The following is a 16,518-nucleotide window of genomic DNA, read 5'->3' on the forward strand; positions in this document are numbered from 1 at the left end:
GTGGAGCAAACTATTTTGGTACGCTTGCACTGAAGCAGAAAAAGAGTGCTTTTGTGACCCAATACAGGGCATTATCAGAAAAAAAAAAAATACTAAAAATTATTGGTGGTTGGCTATTGTGAGATACAAGTCTGTACTAAATTATTACCTATGGCTAATACTGCAGAGTGAGAACAGCATTGCATAGTACCTTTTCATCAGATTGTTCATTTTTTAGGTGAAGTTATAAAGGCCACAGTTTTTTTCCTGAATTCTGCCTTTATTTTATTACTCAATCATACCACTGCGGATCATCATCTACACTATTAAGCATTTTTGTATATACAGTAACTTACAAGTGATCTCATTTTTTACTTGAAGAAGTTAAACTTGTCTTCAGTAAAATTAAAAGTTGAAACATACTGGTAAAAAAACGCAACTCAAAATAACCTAGTTGCTTAGATTTAGTACAGACAAAACAAAAAAAATCATTACTTTGAAACCTAATTCAACCAGGTCGTGTCGTTTCAGAGCAGCATGAGTACAAGTCATAGCAATGATTTTTGCTTCTTTCACCAACAGGTATTTGGATCTATCCAGGCCACTGCGGAGAAGTTCAAATGCTCTGAATTCCTATGCAAGAGAAGAAAACCGTGAAAGACAGAATACAAAAAATTGTTCCTTATAAAATGTATTTACTTCAACTATCTGGCCACCTTCTTAATATAATTAGGCAAGAAAGTTCTGAAGGTATCTACTGTTAGCAATCCCATCTTGAATAATATTTTAATGCTAAACTTGGAAACCACAGTATTTCAAAAAACAATCTTTTAAAAACAGAAACAATTCTGCAACCTGTGTGCATATACAAATTTGCAGACAATTATTCAACCAATTCTGAGGAACCCTCTCAGAATCCCCCAAAGTTTTGTTGTACTATATCTTCTTGTTTTCCATCGTAACACCACATCAAATTCAGTATTAGAAAGACCATTTAAGTTAATATGACTAAATGATACACAGATCACCTTTACCCAAACTTTTAAAAGCCTCTAAAGCAATTCTGCGAAAAATAGAAGATAATCCATTTAAGCTACTTCTAGGTTATCTGATTAAAGACAACTCACTGTAAACACAAAAACCCTGTGAGGATCAGAGGAGCAGTGATAGGCAAACCAATCCTAGTAACCTAATCAATGAAAACGGAACACCCAAAATGCCTGCTTCCTAAGATCAAAATAAAACAAATTAGACCCTTGTACCTGCTGTGAAACATGCCAGTATTACCCAAAGGTGGAAATTCTCACCTTAGCAGCTAATAAAGCTGCCTAGAGTGATATACTCCTTGTAGGATATAGGGCAAAGGAGAATTTTGGAACTGTGTAAAGTTTTTTTGTAGGATTAGCCAGACCCACCTACCTTTAATAGTTACATGTCTTACCTCAAGCTGAGTGAATATTTTCTTAACATGTCTAAAACACCCTTCTGCAATTTCCATATCTTCTTCATAGGATTTGCCTTTGAAAACTGGTTGAGGAGCATTTGCAAAATACTGGTGAAAAGGAAAGAAACTGGAGACATCTGTAACATCTGGCACTTTTCCACCCTTAACTTTCACTTTGCTGATATACTCCTCCCAACGAGACATAACCTATGACAAACAAAAGTGTCACATTGACATGTTTTAATATCAAAGTTGTTGGCAAGGTGTAGTCTTGCATACACGGTATTAAGAAAAATTATCACAAAAGCAAGGTATGTCTAAATTAGCACTTGAGCTTGTATCAGGACGATGGTTTTGAAGCTGTGGTGGGTTGACTTGACTTGGGGAAAATTGATTTGATTTATTTCCAATTAAAAATGGAGTACAATGGTGAGAAACAGACAGAACCAAAACCACCTTTCTTCTCCACCCCCTCTTTCTTCCCAGGTTCAATTTCACTCATGTTTGTAGCACTGCATCTTTGCCACCTCACACTTTTCCACTGCTCTGACACGGACTTTCTACAGGCTGCGGCTTCAGGGCATATCCACCTGCTCTAGCATGGGGTCCTCACTGGCTGTGGTGTAGCTATCTGCTCGGACACAGTCCTCCATGGCCTGGAAGGGGACAACCTGCTTCACCATGGTCCTCTCCATGAGCTATGGGGGAACCTCTGCTCCTGCTCCTCCTTTTCCTTCTGACCTTGGTGTGTGTGGTTGTTTCCCACATCCCCACTCTGCCCCAGGTGCTGCCCAGTGGTTTTTTACCTTTTCTCATAGATGTTTTTACAGAGGCACCACCAGTGTCACTGATGGGCTCAGTTTCACCCAGCAGCGGGCCCATTTGAGCTGGCTATGTCCGGCATTGGTCAGCCCCTGGCCTCTTCTCAGAGATTATACCTGCAGACCCCATCTATTAAAATCTTGCACATAAACCCAATACAGAAGCAATTTCCTTATTACCTCCACTTACAGTACTTTGGTTGAAATACCAAGTGGGACTCCTCTTGGAGGAAACTGAACCAAAAGATGAGCTCTACCAGTGCTCCTAGCACACTCCAACACCTAATGTCCATTTAATGTTTAGGCCCATGCTACAGCTAGCCCCGAATAACTTCAGTAAAAACATACACAGTGTACGCATCTGATCCTAAGTACCACTCTATAAGTCTGCTTAAGCCACACTAACTGCTAACGTAGACCATGTCACTGAAAAATACATGCAAGGGAAATCAAGGATATACAACATACAGAAAATCTCTGGGTTTTATACTGCGCATCTAATTTCATGCTGGTATTTAATGCTATAAACGCATTCTAAAGCAGGACCATCAAGTTAACTGCTCTAATGGTTGTCCAAAATGTAAAGCAGACCACATAGTTTTCCATCTGAAGGAGAAACTTCAGGTTAAAATCTTTGCCAGCAGGCATGAACAACAGCACTGCTAGCCTTTTAATTGGTGAGTCATCATGCAGGAGTTAAAACAATAGCAATACAAGTAACTAATGCTGCAATTACAGCTTTAGCTGTTATTGTATTTTAAGCCACCAAAGAAAATGCGGTTTGTTTTTTTCAGGCTCAATTTTGAAAATTCACTCAAATTTTTTACAAACTGTTTCATAACACATTGAGGTCATACAGTCTCTGTAGGATTTCAGTCCTTACTTGGTATAAGAAAAAGTGCCCAGCTGTTTCACAAGTGTAAGAAACATCGCCTGGGACTCCAAGACTCTCTTGCAATCGCCCAACTTCCCGTAGAAGTTCAAGTCTTCGAGCCAGCACATAATTAACTCTTCCATACCTACAAAATGGATTAAACAACATAATTTGTATTTAAATGTAGCTAATTCAAACCGGTTTATTTTAAGTATCACAAGAGTTCACACACCAAACACCATCCACCCACCCCCAAAAAAGACAACCCACAAGTTTGGAACTACCTGGTTCCAAACACCAAGAATACGCTACATGCTGACTATTTCTATCAGTTGAGTCCTAACAATTTACAAAGCCATGCAAGAGCCATTACTGTAAAGTTCCTTTTATCCTATCACTTCAACAAAAGCTTCGTAAGTGTTAGTAAAACATTCTTGTGACGCATCTGTAAAGTAGAAAAAACATTACTTACAGCGTACTGTTTAGGAGCTACCAGTCCACTACATGTTACATAAACACAACCAAGTTATACAAGTCTATGGACCTTCATAAATAGAATCGATACCCAGAGTTTCAGTATGGCAAGGTTGAATTCCTTTGGCAATATACAAAATGTCTTGTAGTAACACTTCGCCCACCAGGGCTAATAGACAGGTCTGCATGCACACATAGGATACGTACATACCTGACATACCCTATGCTCATAGCTGCCTGATGATTAACTTTTATGACTTTTATTATTAGTTTGTAACCTATTCCTTCCATTCTTCCTCCTCTTACAAAATTCAAGGCCAGTTTTTTTTCCTTTATAAATCAATTTCCTTATTCCATGCATTCTCCCCCTCCCAGAAGCAGTACAACAACAACAAAAAAATAATATAAGAATCACATTTTCTAAAAAAGAAAACAGATTAAAAAAGGGTATCAACAGGTGATATTAAAGAAATGAGAGGAACAGGACACTTTCTCTTAAAAATGCATACACAGTTAAAAGCTCAAATAAAAACATGTCAGTATGACACTTTTGTGAATAAAGGTTAACTTTTAACTTATTAAGCTTACTAGTAATAAAACATGCTTTCTGCACAGAAAAAAACCCAACAGACATAATCCCTGGTAATCACAATGGGTTCTATTGTCTTATTTAGAAGGGTGAGAGTAGTTAAAGCTGGAGATTTGCATTTACTAAGAAACAAGTAACTATGATATTGTTGACAACTGGAACAAAACAAGTTCCTTGGGCACTGTGACAGTTTAAGATCCTTAGAATACTAAATAGTTTTTTCATCTTCAACAAACCCAATCCATTACAATTACAAGTGACTGCAAGCAGTTGTTTGGGGTTTTTTTCCCCTCACACTTCCAATGTCCTCTTATTTCTCCCAACTGAAGTCATATGTTCTCTTTTACGACACCCTCATTCATTGCTACAAAATTTTCTTTAGTTGTGATTCCCTTTGTGTTTAAGTGACAGTACCAGTTTAATCGGCTCCTGTCCACCTTATGTTCTTATACCCCTGTCCTGCTTTGCTGTGCCGGCAGAAGGAGCAAAAAAGGAACACTAAGCTTGCAAGCAGTAGAAATTCCTTAGGCAGTATTGTGACCTCTAAAGCAGTCCGACTCAGAAAAACCATGAAATCAGAAGCAAACAAACAAAACAAACAAAAGGCATATGAGAAATAAACTCCTCTTCTCACAGTAGTGCAGCCCACCTTCATGTATCTTGCTCAACCCTTATCCTCCCTCCCAAACTGCCAGAACCCTTAGAACTTGCAGTAATGCCCCACAGGTCTGGAGTTACCTTGAAAAGAATGAAAACAGACAATATAGAGTGCCTCAAAGAAAACTCTTTTTAATGATGAGCACTACTGCTCAAGGAATATACTAAAGTCTGGATATTACTAAATAAATATCTGCCATGCCATCGTTTCACTAAGATTTTGGCTATCAGATTTCTGGAATAATTTGAGCATGTTAAAGCATTCAAATTTATTAAAAAAAGATCACAAGGTATTTATTTTGCTAAATGAAACTCAACTATGCACATGTGCGTAGCTTCTAGTCACTATATATAATTTTTACTACAGCTTTTGAAGTCAAAGTATTGCTATAATAATCCAGTACTGGACAGTTCAGTTATTTCCAGTGCATGACCATTATACCCCCGCTTACATTTATGAATGTATGTAATCCTACGGACGTCAATTGGACTAACACATAACAAACATACTAATATTTACAAGAACAGGTTCTTAAGTCTTTAAGTCTTTGGACTGACAGAGTTGATAGCTTTCCTTATGTAGGTTTTCTTCAAAATGTGTTACCAATGAAATAAGTGACTGCATTTAAGCGATATTCTGAAGAATTAAAACCAGAACATTTAATTTCATGTTCATATTTATTAATGCAATATTCACCATGCCAGTAGAAGTGATATATTTGTACAAAAAATTGGCAAGTGCAGAAACGTACCTTTCTCTCACAAAACAGATTAATCCTATAAAGTGTGTATGGGCCCAAAAGATATTGAACTACCTTTACTTAAGCAGTTTATTTTGTGAACAAGCAACGGCCTGATTCTGCCTTTGGATTCTCAAAGGGAACACAGTTTCGCTACTAAATAATAACCAAAATTACTTAACCCTGTATTGAAAGCAGGTGCACTCTGCATTACTGGGATCCAATCATATTACAAGAAAGGCAAAACTTGTCAAGCAGAGCTCCTTGCTCATTTACAAGGGAGGTAGAATGGATTCAGGACATACATCTTGCTACAATGTTTATGTAAATGAGTTTATCATCAGCACCTCCTTTCTCACCTGCTGAAATCTTTCTCTGTCTCTAATTCCTCTTCTCCATGACCCAGACGCAGAAGGTGGCGCTCATCAATGTCTAGAGCCATGATTTTTTCAAACAGCTGGTTCAAGGCCTAAAGATTGACAAGAACAGGAGAAAAGGTAGTTTTTAGAAGTTCAGAGGCTCTTGCAGGGGAAAACTAAATAATTACTGGTAAGCCAGCTAGGAAATAATGCCTATTTTGGGATAAATGGAAGCAAAAGCAAACATGAAATTAATACTGAAATTAGAGCTCTTAATCTTGACAACAGGGAAATTAGCCTACCAAAACTCTTGTATATGCATGCTTCATAACAATTAAATTTGATTTTACATTTTTAAAACAATTTTAAAATTTCATTCTATCCTGTAATTAATTTACCTGCTAAAGCTATCAGTTTTGTAAACTGTCTCAAGAGGAACACTTTGCAAACATTGATCTTGTTACACGACTAAACCATTTAACTTTTACTGTACATGAGACAAGCATGATCTGGTACTGACTGGGAGGTGCTGTGACTATTCCACATGGGTAAGTAAATTTTGCTGAACCAAACTGTAAGGTGTGTTATATCTCTTGCCTTAAACTCTTTGATAAACTCCTCTTAAACTCATCTCTGCCTTAAACAGCTTAATATAAACTGTCCAATTCAGTGTATTCCAAAGGAGTAAGTTTGCAAGCACTGGACCATCAGGTTATGAAACTAACAACAAATATGAGCAAGCTCCACTTGTACTTCAAGTCAGGACTACAAACCTGAAATTCAAAAAAATTAATTTCACATTGTGAAACTGGCAAGATCACATACAAGCAAACTCAAGTTTTCCTTGTTAAAAGACAATTGTAATCCAAACCTACTGATCTCAATACCTGCTGGTTTTCACTTTAATTACAGGAAAATTTCATACATGACTGACACTTTACCTGATTAGAGTGAGTAACTATAAGAGTTCTTTGTTCTGGGAAATTATGATAAAGATTGGATATTATCTGAACTGCTACATCAGTTTTTCCAGTACCAGGTGGACCCACTACCTAAAATCAAACCAAAACAAAAAATTAAAACCGAAAACACACAATTCATCAGAATATCACAGAATAAAGAAATATAGCCAGCTGGGAAGAAAACAGAATGATCTCACAGGACACTGACATCATACATTAAGGACAACAAAAAAATCTTCTGTTTCATGTACAATTGCTTGCTGGCTTCTATGATCTTCAAGAACATGTATACACAACATGAAAGACTTAGGCTAATGATGATTCCTGGCTAAAAGGAATACAGTAATCCAGCAACTAATTTCTGGCTTTTGTGAACTTCAAGAACAAATACAATATATCATAAAAGACTGAATTCAGATCAGTTAGGGAGTTTCCTGCCTAAGAGGAATATAGTAACCCAGCATCTGAAGCACTATTCTGTTTTGCAACCCATGAAAACAGACCTCAGAGAAAAAAAGGCTGTTTAGCCTCAGGACAGGATAAACATAGGGGAAACTGTGGGGAAAATAAAATAAATAAAATTAAAAAAGCACACAATTGAAAAATAATAAGGTGAGGCAGATAAAAAGAACAGGGGAAGAAAAAAAATAAGTCCATTCTTTTTATATACTCAAAAATCTACAACTCATGATCTAGAAGTGATACTGACAGTTAATGTTTTTATAGGCTCAATTATACCAACATTAAAAAATTGACACCTGAGACATTTTAAAGGTATCAAAGCATTACAGAGCATCTCAACGTAATTTGTTCAGCATTAAGAAACACAAAATAGCAGGTTTCATATGTCTTCACACAAAATCAGAAATTGCTTTGAAATCACACTTTAAGGAATCTCACTGATCTCAGGATTCAAAAGCAAGTAGGACTGTACTTCTCAAAAATATTGCACAGAAATACATGACATAATGAAACAAAATAAAACATAGGCCTGTATCACATAACTGTTTTCTCAGTCTGCCTTCTCTCTTCTGCCTGCAAAATAGTGGGTGATGTGAAAAAAAAAAAAAAAAAATTAAAAAAATTCAGAAATACATCCTCATAACCAAAAAGCCAATTTTGCCATTTGTTTTCCCTTGTGACCTCTAACTTCTTAAAACAGCACCAAATGCAGTTTTAGCAAAAAAGTCCAAATTATATAATGACTCTTGTCTCAAGTATTTAGGAAAGTTGATGGAGTACCAGGCACAGGAAGTTACTTTTCTTCTTTAAAGCCCTCCAAAAGTGAGGTAGATGGTAGTTTATAATGCATTATACACTTGCATTTGAAGGCCATTAATGGATCAAAATATATTAAATGATACTAATAACAGCATGCAATGATATGTAAAACTTCAATAAGACAAAAATAAAAATGAGGGGACTTGGAGACCTCTCTAGTATTTTGTATGTTAATTATATACTACAAAATGGTAATTAAGATTTTAATTTCCCAGTCTTCTCTCCTATTAACAATACTACTGATATAAAACAATACTCCTATACATTGGCATGGGTATTCTTGGACAAACACTTCAATTATGTAGAACCCAGCAGATCAAATTATTCCAAAATACCCCTTCCAACACTGTTTAATAACCAAATTTAAAGCATTTATCATGGTGGTATTTTCACAGCATTAAAAAAAAAAAAAAAAAAAAAAGGCTCTCATTTCTAAATAGTCCTTAAAGGTGATATTCTATTAACAACCAGAAAGTTCTGCTGTGTTATACTAGAAAACATATCATACTCAAAAACACTGCCAAGAATTGATACAAATTCCCTTTGACTTGCATCTTTTGTGTGCTAGCTTCAAGGACTATAAGTAGTCATAAAACATAAGGAGGAAGGGGACAAGGAAGAGTACGATACTAATGAATACCAATACAAAATCTAAAAATTGGCATTACTGCCGATATAGATCAAGAAGAAATTAAAAGCACCAGAGAGAAGTTATTCAAACATTCCACTGCACCACTACAAGGACAAACTGTACTCCATTGTGAGACTTGTAGTCAAATTCTAACTTAGAGCAGTAAATCTTAAACACCTTTGCAGAAATTCACTGATCAGAAATTATTTTCATAACAAATCTACAGCTTTGCTTTGGTTTGTAACTTCTTAGTTCTAGAATTCAGTAGGATATAAAGGACTGCACATGAGACAAGACAGCAGAAAAAAGCTCCCTGAAGACAACTGAATGAATTTCATTTCCTTTAATGGAGACAGATGAAACTAAAAATGACGCAAGTAATCTAAACCAGCCAAAAATGACAGACATGCCAAAAACTTTGCAGTCCAAAAGTAGCAATCCAACCACTGAAAAAGTAAACTCAGTTGTTGTAGAAAGTCTTCAGCTACTGAAACACAGGATACAGTTACACATCAAGTATGTTTCTGTATGATTTTGTGAAGATGGGAGGATGTTGAACATTTATATGTTATTTTTTTCATATTTTAAAACTATTACTAGAAGTGACCTTAGCAAGGCTATAGAAATAGGCATTACTGGTATTTCAATGCATGTACCTAAAGCCAGAATAAAATAAGTAAGAGCATAAAATCCTTAAAGATATTCTTACCATAGTCAGCCCAGGCTGCATTCCCGCACGTATAGCTTCAATCTGAGTATGGGTAAATTGAATAGTATTGCTGTAACAAAGCAAAACAAGATCAGAGAATTGACAGATTTTGCCAATTGTTTTGGTAAGAGCAATTGTTTTTACCGAGTTTGATTTAATTTAATTGGCTACACGTCTCTCCAGAACTGTATTGCTTGCAAACTTATATATAAGTTAAACCAACATTACAACTATCTTCTTTATAGACATGACAAATTTGCAATTTTGAAGCAAGACAGTAAATCATATTGTCCACATGACAACAAAATCATCCCACCTAAAAGGCTGTCTGTCTTTAGTTTCTGTCATTTCCTGAGAATGCTGTAAAATTCTTTAGGTATGATTCTCCTAGTATTCGAAGACCTGACACAATACTAAAAGACAGTATTTCTCATTGTTCTTCAAGTGAATTTTTAAACAGAGAAATGACAACAAATAGTTTGATTTAAATGTGAAACAAAACGGTCTCATATTCAAGTATTCCTGAAAATTAACTATTATGCACATTTTACCATTTGTAAATAAGTTCTCATCTACTGATTACCGTTTTGGCTGATTATATGGATATGGTCCCCTGTTTGGAATGACATGAGGCTCTACAATCAGTGTTTTAGCTTCTTCAGGTTTTTCTTCATTCCCATCCTCTTCTTTTCTTTTCTTTCCTTTACCTCCCATGATTGGGAAAGTTATCCTGCAACAAATAATTTAAGGCTATGCTTCAGCACATTCGGTACGATACCATACTGTCTTAGAACTTTATACAAAAAGATTTTTATCTCCATAAAGACAAACTCTCACACAATAGGGAAAAAAGAGTTGCAAATGTGGATAAGGAAAGAAATGACAAATAAATCGATGAAGCAGATTTTAAGAAAACATATTTGACAAGAAGTATGTCAAAAGTCTTCTTTACATAGCTTGACAAGCCAGGAGCAGTGCTGAGAGCCAGCTGGAAAAATCACTGAAGGCAAAGAAATCAAAAATGAAAATGGAAGGGGCAGGAGTGAAGTTTTAATAGAAAGTCACTGGCACTGTCTGTTCAGCAGTAGTAACTTGATTTTGTTCTAGAACCGATGCTTTCATCAAACACAAGATACATCCATGTTCTCAACTGCTCCAACACATGAAGCCTTTTATCCTCCCTTTTCAATATTTTTATAGCCTTCTGCATCATATGTCACCAAGCTTCTCCAATTTGGAAACAAATCATAGTGAATTCCAATGGCTATCCAATTATCTCCAGACAACGATGCAGACATCTTTAACAGCAATAATCTCTTTGTCTCTTTACAGGACAAATGCAGCAGTAGGAAGACCAATAGCTCTTTATAAACAGGAGTATCTGTATTTTAACCTATGAACTGAAAATGAATACTAGTTCATCACGGTAAATGGTGTGTGCTATCCTGTCTTAATACCTTCATACTATTTTTATAAAATTATATAGTGTTAGTACCTTCACTGCACATATTCTACATGCAGTGTTTCAAAAACAGCATGGAAGATTACCTTCCTGTTTTTCAAGGTTCAATTTAGCCATAACAGCTAACTGGTGCAGGGGGGAAAGTCATCTTTTCCCTCGCCAGTCAAATCTACTCATTTAAAAGGAAATGTATTTCAATTGTCATTGAAGTATATGAGGAGGTCCACCAGGAGGGATGGAACACTCAAGTCTAAAAATGCTGGACAACAGCAACACTGAAACAAAATATGTAAATTTCATTTAGCAGGCATACAGGTAGGCATCCTATTTCAGAAAGTATTTCTAAATAGAATAAGCAATATTGGATTTCAGACTCAATTCTTTAATTGAATTGTCTCCAAAAGCTGAAGTTTTAACTGATACTGAAATTGCTGTTCTTCGCTTGCTTTAATGAAACACGTTAAGTAAGCTATGTAATTTAAAAATCTTCAGGCTGAACTTGAAGAAGTTAGATAGCATAATGCAGAAGTGAATGCTATGTCTCTTCATTTTATCTCATACTGTTGCCTTTCCTATATATTCAATCAATGCTCTGATGCATTTTTATACAGAGCAGAAGCTGGTCCTGAGCCTAACTGTAGGTACAGCTAACCCTGTTATATAACTACTTCAATTTTGATATTAACATTTTTCTTAAAATAAAGCACCTCCCTTCAACCACTGAACTCAACTCCACCTAACACCACACTTCTGCAAGAATACCAGACCAGAAGAACTTGAAATTCTGAGATCACCTGAAGGGGGGCATTTGCAGAACTGGATTGTCAACAGTCACTTTAATATTGTATCCAGGAAAGCTAGCTTTTAAGTGATCAATGGACAGGAAAGTGTCATTAAAATCCAGAGTTGCGATCTGATTTGGCATTTTTGAATAGTGTGCGCTACTTGGGTCTCCATATCCGAGAATGATGTCATGCAGCCAGTCAGGAACCACACAATCTGTGTTCATTAAATTCCTAATAGTCTCCAGAACAGCCTGCGAATTAGAAAAATGGTTAAAACATGATTGGAGAGATTGACTTCTTACTAAGAAAACAAGACATAATGACATGAAGACTAATCAAGTCTATTCTAAAATGCTTGTATATAACAGTCTTTACCCGAGAGGTGTTTGCTTAAATTGAGTATAGAATATATATGCAAAAAACCATCAGTGTCAAAACATGTGTTCTCCAAATATTCGACTATTCTGTTAGTAAAGAGGACCATAGACATTAGTAAAATTTTCATTCCAGTACACTCAGAGGAGGGAGAGGGAAGAAAAAGACATAGAAGACCCTCATGCAGCTTAAGATTTCTCTATCAACCCTGTAAATTTCATCCTGGAGCCAAGTTAAGTTTCTCTCTAAATTAATTTTTCTACTCACTTGTGGTTATGTCAATATTTTCTTTCCTTTCCCCCTCCCATGAAAACACCAGACCCTGGACTTGCACAGAGGATGTGTATTTCAACTAAGACATAGCTGAACTTTAGTTTTCCTGTTAAAGGGCTACTTTAGTGGCAAGTCTTCAACAAGAAATCTTACTTGAAAGTTAGTATTAGGACATCACACATCTGCTCTTCAACAGAAGAGACAGAAGATGGGAGACCTTTGCTGATTTCCATATCCTCCAACTTACCCCGCCATCAAACATGGACACAGATGGCAAACATAGGGCATCAGCAGTCCATAACAGGATATAACACAGATTTTCCAAATGCTGATCTTGTAAAGAATAATCAGCCAAAACAAAGAATGGAATTTTATTCTCATAGTCTAAATTTACATATCCAGCTCCAAAGAGTAGCATTGTCTGCCCTTTTACTGCTAGCGTTGTATTATTCAGGAATCAAAGTGATCATTATTCCTGCTTAAACGGTCAACCTCTATAAAGGGTATTTTTATCCAGCTGAAGTTAGAAAGATTTGCAAATAACATTGAATTCTTGCACCTAAATTGATAATAATGTGCTAAATCTGGAAATATCTTAGTATGTCTTGAAAAAGTAATACATGAGACTTAAGTAAAAGTCAGCATAGAATGGTTTGCATTGTGATTTGCCTGTGAATTTGCTGTAAGGACACAGTACACTCACATCTAACAGCAATTCTGAGCAAACTTAAGTATTGACTTTCCTTCTGAGTACACAAAAGTGCATACATATGTGAATAAAATCACATCTACACTACTAGCACACCAACTGGCTTTGGCAGAGGGCACTTGTGCTTATATTATAAAATGAACCTGCCAGACATACAACATTTAAGTTTTTTTATTTTGGTTGGTTGGGGTTTTTGCTTTTTTTGGGGGGGGAGTGTGGGTAATGTAAAGTTATAAAGGACTCTTTATGAAGCACTTCCAATATACCAATCCAGAGATGGATGGCACCGAAATGCTTTGTGCAGACCAAAAGCTACTGTTTCACACCAGAGGCATCTTTCCAGATACAGAAAAGTCTAAGTCTTTATGCCTCCCTCTTTATCCAGCTGCAAAGAACATGCTGCAGAATCCTTTACAATGAAAATCACCTCAATTACGCGACGCATGATTTTAAGGCAGTTTGTCATTCATGTTGCATTTTCATAATGGAAAACTCAAGGAACATTAAAGATTCAGAGGTCTAAGCAGCAAAGAAACTGAGCATGCATACAAGAAATATTTTCAGGGAAAAAAAGCACCATTCACTCTACAAAGCTCCAGTTCGCATACAATCTCTATAAGGACTATCAAATATATCAGTGCTGAAAATCTCATCTTACACCGTCCAAAGCCCAGTACAAATCCAATGATGCTCCCAAAAGGTAACAGGTTTCTCCGATTTCCACCTTTTGACTAGCTACTCCTCCTTTTCCTGCAGTCCACTATCACATTAGGTAACAAAAATGTTCCACATACTCCCTTAACCCAAAAAGCCAAATAAAATTAATCTGTAGGCTACCTGTTAATAGACTGAAATGATAAACCACTCAAGTGAAGTAGGAGTGGTCTGCTTTTCAGTTACTTCAATGCTTCTCTGAAAGGGGAAGTTACCACCAGCTGACGTGCTCTAACCTCCTGAAGTGATCAGATGCCACCCAAAAAGCCTACCTATATGCACCTAAAATAAATGTCTCAGTATTGCTGGCATATTCAGACAAACTCTTACCCTAAGAGTTAATGAGCAAGCATCTTACCTTGAAATTGTTTTCTTTTGGCTTTCTTCTCATTATTATATTAAATGTCTCATAAACATCTTCTGCTCCATTCTGGATTGTATTGGTCATGTCCTGTTGATACTGGTTTGGGTCCAGAAATACTCTGTATGTTCTGCAATCCCCTTTAAGTCTTGGTTTGGGGTCAGGTCCTGCCCATAATGAAACAGTAAGAAAAGAATTTGAATTAGTGCTAAAAGCAGATTATCATTCAAAAAAGTGATTCCTAAAATGAAATTTAGAAAATTCATATGATGAAACTCATTTCTTCATGGCATTACAAACATTCTTATTTCATGTTTTCATCCCATTTCTAACAGAATTTTTAATTATAAGCTATTTTATTCCTAAAACTGAAATGCACTGAATTTATTTAATTAATCTAATTACATCAGATTTTACCAGAGGAAACTAGTTAACCTTTCTACAGCTGCTTATGGAATTGCTTTGCTTTTTTCAAGTGGGTAATGAATTCAATGAGCACTGGTTAAAGGAGAAGCAAGTCAACGACTAGGCTGTTATAAAAAAGGAAAAAAAAAAAAAAAAGGAAAAAGAAGATATTTCAAACAGGTTTTGGTACATCTTACCTTCTTCAATAACACGTCCTTTCTCATCCAACATGCCCTGGATTTCACAGCCTCTGACATACACCAGGCCAATTTGCTCAACAAAAGGTTGTCGTCGGTCAAACTTGGTGCCATAAGGTTGTGTGGGACGTACCGTGATTAAAAAGCAGACATCATGTTTACGCAGACCTGATTCCAAAAAGGACCATTCAGTGATTTGATCAAATACCGTTTCCTTTCTCTACTCCTTTATACATACAGACACACACACATATATATACAGACACACACAATAGAATCCACAAAAATTTAAGTAAAACCGCACCTGTTTAAAAAAGAATGCGTTCTGTTTCAACATATGCCTTTAACTTAGAGGATACAAAACCACAGGACACTCTCATCTTTTCCACTATTCCTGCACACTAATCTCAGATATGAGAAGGAGAAATTGACTGCTTTTTTCATTACAACAGACTCATCTTGAAATAATCTCAGTCAGGTTACACACAACCTAGGTATTTTCAGTCTTACCTCAAGTGCATCATTAATCTTTTATTCTCATTCCTTTTTTTTTTTTCTCATACCTCTTTTTTTTTTTTTTTTTTTTAATGACAATTTAAGTGCAGTGCCTAGAACTGGGCAGAAAATCCTAAACAAAGTTTAGTTATCTACTTAGAAAGGTAAAAGATCACTTAACCAAGTTACTTGTCTTCCAGGCTACACTCCAGTTTATAAATCCCAATATGACTTGGTTGAGTGTTTTTATTTTTCTCCTCAGCAGTAACATGTTGTTGTGGAGCCACATTTGCTTCTGAGCAACTAAGACCTCAGACTCTTTCCATTCTGCAGAGCTACTGCCTAACAGGTCATTCCTACAACATGCATTTGTGCAGTGACTTGTTCTTGCATAAGTTTAGTATGTTAATATTCATCGCTGTGAACTACACCCTACTTTTAAAATGCAGTTTCTCCAATTCACTAACATAAACACTAATTCTTTTCTCCAGTATACCTACAGAGTCACACAGGTCCAAGACACCTTCAAAATTTAGTAAAAACATGCTGTATTTTTCATACAAGAGAAATAATTTCTCATAACACACAGGATATTATCCAACCCAAAGCAGCTTCATCAAGACCCTGTTATGCCAGGCAACAATTCATGAATTCTTCACCTAGTTTTAATTAAGTTAAAGCATTACTGCTTTTGAGATCACAGAGGCTGTTCTAGTATTTAAGAAGCTAGGTGTGCCACTGTATAGCTACCTTCAGTATGGTGAAGTCTGCTGCCATCCTCCTAGGTCTTCTACTTTAATAGAAATCTACATTCCCAAACTTGTATCTGCTTATTTATGATATGCTCCAGCTTTAGCATTTGTGTATGTGACCTGTAATCACACTATGCAGCCACAGCACATTTAATAGGTTTCTCTAACAAAAGAGAAGGGACTGACATTTACTGATAATCCAAGTACAAGTACGTGCTTCTATGCCACTTGCCAACACAGGCAATTAAAGTTCAATTCCTCAAGCAAAAGAATTGTCAGCTGTGTACACTTCTAAACAACGGTATTTGGTACTAACAGTACAGTCATCATTTCCTAACGACAGTCAAATATACTGAAAACTACTAAAATGCACTGGTTTGAATTTAATCACAATCTGTGCTCTCTGCCTGAATATGAGACAGGTATCACATTCCCCACTATCTTTCCAATATGACATTAATAGCATGCAT

At 36.1% G+C, this 16,518-nt stretch overlaps 1 protein-coding gene across 3 annotated transcripts in view; it reads right to left on the bottom strand.

The window, feature by feature from the left end:
• Window positions 1-16,518, bottom strand: part of AQR (aquarius intron-binding spliceosomal factor) — a 49,959-nt gene that overhangs the window by 15,250 nt on the left and 18,191 nt on the right. For all 3 annotated transcript variants that reach the window (XM_030481675.1, XM_030481672.1, XM_030481674.1), the window contains 10 exons: window positions 14,802-14,969; window positions 14,197-14,366; window positions 11,777-12,018; window positions 10,104-10,250; window positions 9,521-9,590; window positions 6,879-6,989; window positions 5,938-6,047; window positions 3,128-3,263; window positions 1,421-1,630; window positions 475-612 (listed from right to left, as the gene is read on the bottom strand). In XM_030481675.1, the coding sequence (XP_030337535.1) occupies window positions 475-612; window positions 1,421-1,630; window positions 3,128-3,263; window positions 5,938-6,047; window positions 6,879-6,989; window positions 9,521-9,590; window positions 10,104-10,250; window positions 11,777-12,018; window positions 14,197-14,366; window positions 14,802-14,969 (1,502 nt within the window). The remainder of the gene's footprint in view (window positions 1-474; window positions 613-1,420; window positions 1,631-3,127; window positions 3,264-5,937; window positions 6,048-6,878; window positions 6,990-9,520; window positions 9,591-10,103; window positions 10,251-11,776; window positions 12,019-14,196; window positions 14,367-14,801; window positions 14,970-16,518) is intronic.

The sequence above is a fragment of the Strigops habroptila genome, chromosome 4, assembly GCF_004027225.2.
Source record: "Strigops habroptila isolate Jane chromosome 4, bStrHab1.2.pri, whole genome shotgun sequence".
NCBI lineage: Eukaryota > Metazoa > Chordata > Aves > Psittaciformes > Psittacidae > Strigops > Strigops habroptila.